Here is an 11,743-nt window from a genome sequence, read left to right on the forward strand (position 1 = left end):
TGATTGCAAATTTATGTAATAGATCCTAGTAACCTACCTATTTATTTTACCACTACAGTCAGAAAGCCTGGTTGCATTTAATAGCCCTGACTTTTCAGAAGTTAAAAAGATACAATTTCACTGTTATTGTCAATATAAAAATCACCCAATTTGAACCTAAAGATAGCATGTGGCATCATTAAAAAAATCAGTTCCCAGTTAATTGACATTCAACCCTTGTATTACCGAAATATAGGGGTAGAATCAATAGGGTCGAGTTGACACCAATTGAACGTTGCACCCAAAACTCGTGATTGACTAACAATTGACCTACCGTTCGTTATTTGTAGTCAAAAGGCGGAAATAATTTGGTACGGATCGTTCGAAGTATGCTGTTGTTAAACGATAATATACTGGGTTATGGAGGAAAATAATATCAGTTTCTTTAGCTTACATTTACAGCTTTGATTTAACTCCTTGTATGTTAACCCGGTGCGTAGAACTACGCAAGACACAATGGATTTTCTATGTTCTCTAATTAGCGGCATACATGAGGTTAGGTGTAGAATAATGGAAATTATTATTTTCTTCTTGTTAACAATTTCTAATCCTATCATTAAATACTAGCAGAACCTACAGTTACCACCGTAGTAAAAGAATTCTAAGATGAATCCTAACATTTTACTTCTTTTTAGGAAACCAAACTATAAATTAAAAAGTTTCTAACAGCTATAAATCGTTTATTCATCATCAACATCTCGATAAATATTTATTGAAGCCCCCTTTGTGAAAAAAGCGCCATATTCGAGTGCAATGGCTTGAAAGGGTGATAGGAAACGGCGTGTGCACACTGTTATAAGTACCCGCACACTGAAATGCTGTCTATCCGACGGTTGGAAAAATTACAAAACAATATATTGAATATAAAGATGACAAGCTTTTTTATTAATCTGTAAAATATATTATAGTAAAAAAAACACAAAAAACTAATAATCATCTTGCATCCAATCAAAAAGTTTTCAGTCGGTCCTATGCCGAATAAATGACTGATTTATCGTCGTACCTACAAGCTATACCTACACATTCTAGTACTTATCAAGCGCCCGATCAAGCTATTGGTCGACTAAAAACTCTGCAGTGTACAGACTGCGGGTACTGTAAAAGGGATCGTCTGGTTGTGTGTCGCGATTTATTTCCGCTGTCCGACACTGTGTAAACTGCTGCGCAATTTGCTTTGTGGGATTCTGGTGCAGCACAGGTTTTTTTTTTACAAGAGTAAACATTGCTAGTGACCAATATTCCTGTCAAAGGTTACACGAGTGCCCGAGGTGATCATCAGGCTGTTACTTTTCTGTTTTTGTTTGTGTTGCTGCAAAATTAAAAACGCGAATTGAATTTTTATTTGCGATTTTTTTGGCAGACAGTCACAGTTACATTCAATAAAGGATAAAGGATAAAAAATATGAATATTTCATCTCATCACAAAATGGTTTTTCAGTCATTTTGCACCAGCGGCTTTTTCGCTCGGTTTTTCCCGCCTAACAGCAAACAATTAACAACCAGTACAAAAATAGATAAGATAGGTAGGTAGTACTTCAAAAAACTAAGCGAAAGATTTTTGGGCTCGGTTTTTTAAAAATCTGTCGCTTACTCTGGCAAAACCACCAGTATGAAAGCGATGTTAACAACGGAAGTACGGAACCTTAATGATTGCACGAGTGTTTAACAGTGTGTGAACTTTAAGATAACATTCCAGAGGCACTCAACCTGTGCTTTATCGGACTTGTTAGCCCTTTTCATATTAGAAAAAAATAAAGCGGTTTTGATTTTAATTTTGATTGTTAGGTAAGTTAATGACCATATAAAAATATTGACACTTGATATCAACGTTGTATCTGTGTTCCGGAAAGCTCGATAAACGTCAGCTCCCGGCTATCATTTAATAACTTTGGCAGTCGTTAATGACAACCAGATGCCAGAAAGTCTGACGACCAGCCTTAGGAGAAGGTTAGGCACATAATAACATTAGTATCATAATTACGGCAGAACCTGTAGGTATCTTTACCTATAGGTATAGGGCACATTTTGAACTTAGTAGTTTTCAGGATGAAATGAAATACGTTTATTCAGGCGTGTGACACAGTGACATACAAAAAAAAATAACAAAAAATTTGACATAAAAAAGACGAATTACAAAATGATGATTTCCTAGTGAATGGAATGGAGAAGACATTTAGTAAGTATCATAATAATGGCAGTAGGTATAGGTAAACTATCTCTACGTCAAGTCTAGCAATGTCAATTGAAACCGGTTTGTTGATCGCGACCATATTATCAATGCAATTGCAGTTTTAATGTAAGCGATCACATTACGCCATGTCATTCAATTACTTACGTAACAATGCATTCAAACACGCGTTTACTGTCACGAGTAATTACTCGTAAAACAAAGCTTGGTAAAGGTTAAATAAATATTCCAACAATCAATTCCATTATTGTATTACCAAGCTTTGTTTCATTCATATCCTATTAATGTGATTCACATTGTTTTGTTGTTTCACAGGACATGTTGCCAAAGGTTTTTCCACATGAGGTATCCGCATTGGAAAGAAAAGGGTTTTTGTTTGTTTGGAGCCGAATTGAAAAATTCTTTCGGTTTTAGATAGCCCATTTATGAAGGCGTCTATAGGTTTTCATCCTGTGTATTTGGTCCTACGTACGGCCAATCATTTTATGGTCAGTGCAGAATTTTTTCAGCTTGTTAGCGAAAAAAAATTGTTAAAGGACTAAATTAAATGTCTGTAAAAAAGGCTACTGAAAGACTGCATTGTGGGATGATTTAGGATTGTCCTTTACTGCAAAATAAGGAACTAGAAAATAAGGCTTTCAATTACAATCAGTTTTCCACAAAATTTAAGGAAAAGCAAATAAAACACAGTGATTGAAATGTGAATTTGTGTTTAATTACGTTTCAGTTTATAATAAAAATTATAGATTTTTGTTTCTAAATATTTCTGCTGTATGGACATCACCTATGTAAATATCTAACTAAATGCATGCGAGATATTTAAAGTGCTCTATTGTTTGTATTTGTTAATGAATGGATGCACTTTCAACTATTTAAATGGTATTACGTATTACATTTGTAATTGTTGTTCTTAATAATATGATTTTCTTTTTACATTATGAAGCATTTTTTTATAGCGGTTTAGTTAGGTATCCTTTTATTTTTTTGCAAATATCAATTTAAAACATTTATTTATTTATTTTAAAACATTTAAATGTTTTCATTCTTACACTGTGTAGTAACTTAGAAGCAAAAAAATCTTGATTTCTTCTTGACAGAATCTTAAAAAGACACTGATTCAACTTTTGCCTACATCAGCAGTCAGCGAGCGAATATTTCGAGATATTTTACAACTCACTATTAACATTCCTCAGTAATTTATATTTCGACATATAAATATGCATTAACTACCTATCTAATACTAGAAATACATACAAAGCAGATCTTATATCAGATCACGCATTTATCTAACAACACAGATAAATAGGCCATTTTTAAGCTAAATAACAGTCACTGAACATTCCGTTTGTGTCCATACACTTGAATCACAATGACCACTGTGCGAGAAATAAATGTCAGAGAGTAACTGACATCACTCGAATCTTCTAGAAGTAGACGGTCTACTCAGTAGAATCGAGTGACAGTCTTCTATGTCATCCACTGATCATGTTGACGTCTTCTTCCTCGCCGATTTGCAGGATCGCTTTCTGGATCATTCTTTTCAGACGTTTGCGGGATTCGTGGGACCGCAGTGTCCTTAGTTCCGAGGCTACGAAGTCGCCGAATATCTGGATGATACATATACAGAATACGCTTTATTGCCAGTATTAACATAATATTAATAAAGTTTTAAATACATATAAGTTGTTAGCTCAATATATCTGCGCTAAAATGGCGAGTAATGGGGCTGACTAATGTGAATAAATTAAGTTTACGTCATTTGGATGTACAATGATTCGATCGAAATCAAAACGTCACCAGATTATATTTATAGTGTCAACTAGCTTCCGCGGTTTCACAAGCGTTCCGAGATAACTGCTTCCCGTAGCCGGATGGTGACAAATCCTATGTCCTTCTCCCGGGTCTAAGCTACCTCCCCTCTAATTGTCAGCTTAAACGGGTCATGGAATATGGTTGGCCAATTTACAGCTAAATACTGATAATGTACTGAGGTATCTTAAAAACCAAAATCTTCTAACCTGACACTCATCAGCGTTCAACCCAGGTCTGATCCTCGGCGTCGGTTCCTCAGGCCACATCAGCGGATTAGCACTGGGTGGCAAAGGCAGGGGGGCTGATGCTGCAACCCTGAGGGGTCTGTGCAGCCGTCTACTGGGGCTACTGTTGGCATTATTGAGCTGGTTCGTGAGGGCTGCGTGCGCTCGTGCGGCTGCTCCGAATTCCTCTTCTTCATCAGCTTGAAACTCAGCTAGCTAGAGGAGAAATTATTTTTATTAGGTAGGAATGTTCCTAGATGTTAATGGATTGCGAACATTTACTTATTGGAACAATAACTTATTGTTTATTGGTATGCTAAGAATGAGCTGAATCTCTGATCTGGTTGGGATTATCAAGTCAATATAAGCAACTAGAACAGTCATAGGTATATCATCACGATCATCATTTTCTTTTCAATAGGTACCTTACCTATGGTTTTAGTTCATTCTTAATTTAAACATATTTCGTGGATTTTTATGAAATATTTAAAACCTTTTTTCTAATGCCAGCCTTATTCTAAATTGCAACGTAGGGTACTCGAATTAAAATCTATTATTCAATGCCACGTGGTAATGCCCACTATCCGGTCTCCGTTGAGCCATACACCGGCATCGATTCGATACATGCAAACATGCATGCCAATTTGAACTCTGGACATAATATGAATAAGGTTTATTTTTCAATGCCAACGCAGCCACGAGTTAAATAGGATTTGATGGAACAATAAGCCGGTCAGTAAACACAGGAAAATTAATTTTGAAATACAAAATAAAGTAGGTTATATTGTATGAAAATACAATGTATTTTAAAAATAAAGGTGAGGTAGGTAGGTATCACCCACGTGTTAAGTTATTGATTAATCCATTAACGAGACATTTGCATACCTAGACATAATAGGCTAGTTTCCTAAAAAATAATAATTAGTCCGTCTTGTAGATTGTCCAAAATTAAGCGATACGTATTTTTTCTTTTTTTAATTGGATCAGAACTTGTTAAGATATAGCGTGTTAAAGTTGAGTGTGACGTCACAAGTTGCTACAATTTTCAGGACACTGTGACGTAAAAGGCCCCCACTCCTAATTTTTGAAGTGTATTATCTTTGTCATTTTATGTTTAATTAAAAAAAGAAAAAATACGTATCCAATATTTTTTGATTATCTAAAAAGCGGACTAAATATTATTTCATTATTTCGACCCTGGACACTACCCTATTCATTTTTCTGATCAATTATTTTGCTAAGCCATCAACATGGCATAACGTAACATAACCGCTAAACCTTTGCTGTATAGGAGGTATGGGATTAAAAGAAATAATATACTAATTTGATATTGAAATATTTATTCTATACTTTAAATGGTACTTGGAAGCAATACGTCCGTCTAACAAGATCCCGTGACGCAGTGTGTGTAGAGTTAAATAAACAGTAGATTGTTCAGATAGAACAAAGAACAATGTTATCGAAAGTTAGGGGTATTAGTTTTTGCTTTATATAATCCAACACGCCCCCTCAAAAATTAATCCCTAACTTTTAGTCATTCGTTAGTTTACTATACAGTATCTAGTCTACAATTCAACATTACAAAGTGAATACCAACTTATAAATACGACGTAACATATTATACTTCCAAGTAAGGTCTGGGACAACTGTACAATAATGGTCCAACATTTGCTGCACAGGATCAGGGAAAACCCAGAAAAACCTGATCAGACCATTTCATAATGAAATTGTACTTAAATTAAAACTTATTCTATACCCAATCCTTTTCTCAGTCTTATAAAAGACACGACTGGTAAAGGTTTTGTCAACAAGTCTGCCAACTGGTTACCTGTGGAAATATAATTTAATTTTATTACATTTTTCTCAACTTGTTCTCTAGAGAAATGATATTTTATATCTATGTGTTTGGACCTTTTATGACTTGTTGGATTATTAGCTATGCTAATACATCCGTTATTATCTTCATATAAAATAATGGGCTTATTAATTTTAAGTTTATGCTTTCTGCCAGAGACTTAAGCCATAATGCTTCTTTAACAGCTTCATATAAAGCCATATATTCGATTCAGTAGACGAGACCGCTACTGATGTTTGTCTCTTTGTACACCATGTAATTGTATTTTGATCAAATAATTTAAACACATATCCAGTAGTGCTTTTCCTATCATTACAATCGTGGCCACCCCAATCTGAGTCGACATATCCACTTAGGATGTTATTGTAATTATTTCTTGTATATGTTAACTTCAAATCAATTGTGCCTTTGATATATCTTAAAACTCGCTTTAAGCATAACCACAATTCTTTATTGTTCTTATTTGTGTACCGACTTAAAATATTTACGCATGTACTTAAGTCCGGACGCGTACAAAGCATAATGTACATTAAACAACCGATCAGGTGACGGCATGGTGCGTCACACTTCTTATCAGCGTTAAGAGCTTCATAGTTTAATTTAAGCTCCATCGGTGTGTTTATAGGATTGCAATCACTCATATTAAATTTATTCAAAACGGTTTTAATGTAAGCACTTTGGTCTAAAGTAATTTTATCATGGTGTCTCTCTATTTTAATGCCCAAAATAATTTGATATCGTGTAAGTCGGTCATTTCGAATTTAGTCATTAAATATGCTTTGAAATTATTCATTGTTTGCAAATCTGCACATGCTATAACTAAATCATCGACGTACAAGATTACGTAAATATTTTAGAAATGTCTCCTTTACCTTTCATATATATACACCTATCTACTGGGGAGTTCTGAAAACCTATTTCTTTGAGACATTGTTCAAATGTTTCGTACCAACATCTAGCTGATTGTTTTAAGCCATAAAGAGCTTTGTTTAATTTGCATACGTAATTATCTTTACATTTTACACCTTCAGGAACTTTCATGTAGATTTCTTCCTTTAGTGTACCATTTAGAAATGCTGTTTTTACATCCATATGATGAATCAGTAAATTATATTGATTTGCGTAGCTAATTAAGAATCTAAAGCTTGCTATTCTAGCAACTGGTGCAAATGTTTCATTATAATCACTAAGATATTCTTGACTGAAACCTCTAGCGACAAGACGTGCCTTATATCTTGAAGGTTGACCTGAAACGTCATTTTTAATAGTGAATATCCATTTACAGTCTACAATATTTTTATTTAATGGTTTTGGTACTAATGTCCATGTATTATTTTTCTTAAGAGAATTGAGTTCTTCTCTGACTGCTTTTTCCCACTGATTCCTATCGTTCAGAGATTTAATTTCATTTAATGATTTTGGTATATTACTTGTGATGGATAACGCACTATAGACATCATAGTCATTTTCATTATATGATTTACGCGAACATGTTTTCAGTCTTTCACTTCTTCGTAAATTTAAAAATTCATCAGGTTTATCCTGATTTTTGTGTTTCAAACTACTCTCAGATTCATTTTCAGGTTCATTCGGTATTTCATGACTACCGATTTTTCGAATTTTACTTGTACTGCATTCATCAGATTGAGAGCTATCTGATTTAGGGCCAGAACTATGAGACTTATAAGACACTGATTTTGTTACGGAGTCATTATCAGTTTCGTCTTGGGAATATGTATTATTACTCCGTTCAGGTCGTAATGAAGGCCTAGATTCGATAAAATTAGTCTCATCAATTACAACGTCCCTTACAGTTTCATATTTTTCGAATTCTGTATTCCAAACTTTATAACCATTGGGTTCATAACCTACCAGTATTCCTTTCCACGACCTATTGTCAAATTTGTTTTACTGGTTTTATTATGAACATATACAGTTGAACCGAAAACTCTGAGATTTTTAACGCTTGGTTTCCTATCATGCCACATCTCGTATGGTGTCTTTGATTGACTTAAAGCTTTCGTAGGCGTAATATTTATTAAATAAACTGCAGTTAAAACTGCATTTCCCAAAACGTTTTGATGCTTTAGTGCCATTTAACATAGCACGAGCTTTTTCTGTTATTGTGCGAACCATACGTTCTGCAACACCATTTAACTGTGGGGTCCTAGGAACTGTTAAATGATAGCTTATGCCTCTTTCTCTACAGTAGTTTTTCATTTCGGTGGATAAGTATTCACCACCGTTATCACTATAAAGATTTACTACTTTGAAATTGAATTTAGCCTCACTTTTAGCGACATAGTCTTTAAAAGCTGTAAACACTTCTGATTTGTAAGTTAACATATACACCACACAATAATGTGTGTATTCATCAACAAATAAAACAAAATAATTTCTGTTATCTATTGTTGGAGGTGTTATAGGACCACAAACATCTGAATGCACAATAAACAGAGGGCGTTTAATGTAACTTTTGTCTTTAACTTTATTAAAAGGCAGGCGAGTCTGCTTCCCATTTATGCATGCTTCACACAACTTATCATTTGGAGTTACGGTATTTATTTCATCTAAGTCATCAATCATATTATGACATTTTAACTGCAGGAATTTAGTTTTACTTATATGTCCTAGGCGTTGATGCCATAATTCATATTTATTTTCATTAACATAACATGCTTGGGAAGCGGATTCCCTTTTATTACTGGTATTTTAAACTCTAGAACTATAAGATTATTCAATGTCTTACCTTTCATGATGATTTTACCTTCCTTTGTAATTTGTGTGCCTTTGTCATCAAATATTATGGTGAATCCTGCTTGCTGCATCTTTGATACCGATATTAAATTATATGGTACTTCGGCACAGAACAATACATTTGTAAGTATTCCTTGCACTCCTGTTTGACTGATAAGATTTATGTTTCCCTTTTAGTTGCTGAAATAAATGTATTGTTTTTAGCTACTGAAATTTTTAAAGGAGGATTTAAACATTCAAACGATGTGAAGAGATCATCTCTATTTGTGATGTGATCAGACGCTCCTGAATCTAATAGGAATTTAATTGTCGAGTGGTCTTTTTCATAATGGTATGCGCTTGTCATGAACGCAAATCCTGAAAAAGAAGAATTCGAGGTCGTTCCTCTTGCAGGGCAATAGTTTGGACTTGTCTTGTCCTTTCTGGGGCATTGTTTTGTATATTTGTCTGTCTTTTGAAATAGAAACAATCCTGTTTCTTGTGTCCTTTGCGTCCACAGTAATGACATTTCACAAATTTTTGTTTGTTTGTTTTCTTGAATGTTGTATTCTTCAAATAGTTTTGTTTTGTGCGATTGTATCTGTTTTATTATATTTTTCTTCAACATGGAGTATCTTTAAACTGGTATCACGACTCTCGTTTTTAATTTTACTTCGTGATCTAATAGTCTAGTTTTACAAAACCGAGAGTGATATTTTCTTCAGATAGTGTCTCAATTGCAGTGATAACGCCATCATATGTATTCGGGAGAGTAAGTAATAAATGAGCTACTTTGTCCGTTTCCTCTAATTTAGCTCCAGCAGCTGATAATTCTGTCAGCAGATCGTCAAATGTTGAGAAGTGTTTGATCAAGGGTATATCGGCTTTTAATTTTAATCCCAATAATTGTTTTCTCAGCGCTAATTGAGTTGCTACACTTTTCCTTTCATAGATCGCGTCAAAATGTTTAAAACTGCTTGAGCAGTCCCATTTTCATTAATATAATTAAGATATGAGTCCGCCAAATATTCGACTATAATACTTTTGGCTGCCTTATTATTCTTTTCCCACTCAGCGGATCGCGTTCCAGGAATTTCTTCGTCAATAACACTGAGCAAGTTTAACTCTGAAAGCAGTGTACGAATTCTAAATTTCCATACACTGTACTTTTCTCCATTAAAAGGCTTAATGTTTCTTTTCACTTTTTCCATTGTCACAACTTTATTTTTATTTACAACTATGCACTTTACTGTCACTACGCACTACTGAATGTTCTCACTACTAAATGTCCTTTTTCGCACTGGGCCCATAACCTATAGGAGGTATGGGATTAAAAGAAATAATATACTAATTTGATATTGAAATATTTATTCTATACTTTAAATGGTACTTGGAAGCAATACGTCCGTCTAACAAGATCCCGTGACGCAGTGTGTGTAGAGTTAAATAAACAGTAGATTGTTCAGATAGAACAAAGAACAATGTTATCGAAAGTTAGGGGTATTAGTTTTTGCTTTATATAATCCAACATGCTGTTACATAAAGATCAAAACCGCAACCAAACAACCGATTAGCAATGTTAGCAACGCTAACTGTTACAGCAGCCGTCAATCAACGCACCAAAACAAACAACTCTTGATAACAGCGACGCGATAACATTCAAACACGTTGACACATCGCTATCAACGAAAAGCACAACAATAAAAACATAATGTACAGTAAACAGTCGTTTGAGTGATAAAACAAATGACGTCGTACCTCCAAATTAACCGCGTCCACTGTCTCGAGAGGGTCGGCGGAGGGCGCACGCATCAGGAACGAGAGGGCATCGAAGTACTCCCACCCGCTCCGCGTCACCTGACGACGCTTTATTTTGCGCAACTCGTTGTTAAACTGCGTCCGCAAATTGTGGACCTTCCGGCTTATCTCCTCCCCAGTAGTACCAAATATCTCCGCCAAATACTCAAACTTCGCTTGCCGCGCGTTCCGGTCCTTGTTCAACGGATTCTTTATATCCCACAACTCTCTACACTCCTTCTCCATAGTCTCAATCAATTTCATGGTGTTCTCAGAGTTCCAATGCACTTTGAATTTTGCATTCGAATCCCGCCTCGAATAATCTCTCTCACTTTCAGAGTCTATTTCTATTTTTGGTGAATACATATCGTACGAATTTGAATTCGAATCCATCATGGCGAAATTGACGTTGTTATATCGAAAGCGCTCTAGCGAGACTGAGGGGCAGGGCGAGAGCGGCGAGACCGGTGTCGGCCGGAGCGGCAACGTCGCTTACGTAATAATAGCCGTGCGACGTTGCCGCTCGGAACGATAGCGCGTGCATTTGACTTGCATTGCAGTGACTTCAAGGCGCTAAACGGACTAAAGAGCTGAACCATATAACCATATTAGTGACTATTAGCGCCAGGCGTATTAACAAAGGAAGTTTTGTAGAACTTGAGCCGCCTCTGTTGTTCAAAGTGGGCTAAGTAGATACAAACTGCGATCAAAAAGTGAAAGCGCGACGCGATTCTACGAAACGGAGATGTTCCTCGGAAACGTAATATCTAGCTAGTAATTCACGCATAAATATTAATTCTATACCTACTGTATTAGAAGTACTTAATACTTTATCCTACTGTATTAAGTGTAGATGATCTACACTGGGCATAGCAGAGCAACCTAGAGAAATAAATATTTAACGATGAACACGTGCGTATAACAGTCGTCAAAACTGATCGTAAATTGTGTCCTGTTTATAGCATAACCAGGATTAATGGTGTATGCTCTTCTCATTAGATGAACATTGGAGCTAGAACCGACACAGTTAAATAAATTAATTATAACCATCGGTGACAATTATGAACCAAAGTAGGCATACCTATTGTACCT

The 11,743-nt window shown here is 35.3% G+C and overlaps 1 protein-coding gene across 1 annotated transcript; it reads right to left on the bottom strand.

Moving 5' to 3' along the window:
- Positions 1-3,264: 3,264 nt before the first annotated feature.
- Positions 3,265-11,099, bottom strand: LOC110371558 (uncharacterized). Its single transcript, XM_021327878.3, has 3 exons — positions 10,613-11,099; positions 4,246-4,479; positions 3,265-3,834 (listed from the first exon to the last, which is right to left on the bottom strand). The coding sequence occupies exons 1-3, from the start codon at positions 11,045-11,047 to the stop codon at positions 3,700-3,702; spliced, it is 804 nt and encodes a 267-aa protein (XP_021183553.2). The 5' UTR covers positions 11,048-11,099; the 3' UTR covers positions 3,265-3,699.
- Positions 11,100-11,743: the final 644 nt, after the last annotated feature.

This window comes from Helicoverpa armigera, chromosome 9 (genome assembly GCF_030705265.1).
Source record: "Helicoverpa armigera isolate CAAS_96S chromosome 9, ASM3070526v1, whole genome shotgun sequence".
In the NCBI taxonomy this organism is placed as follows: domain Eukaryota; kingdom Metazoa; phylum Arthropoda; class Insecta; order Lepidoptera; family Noctuidae; genus Helicoverpa; species Helicoverpa armigera.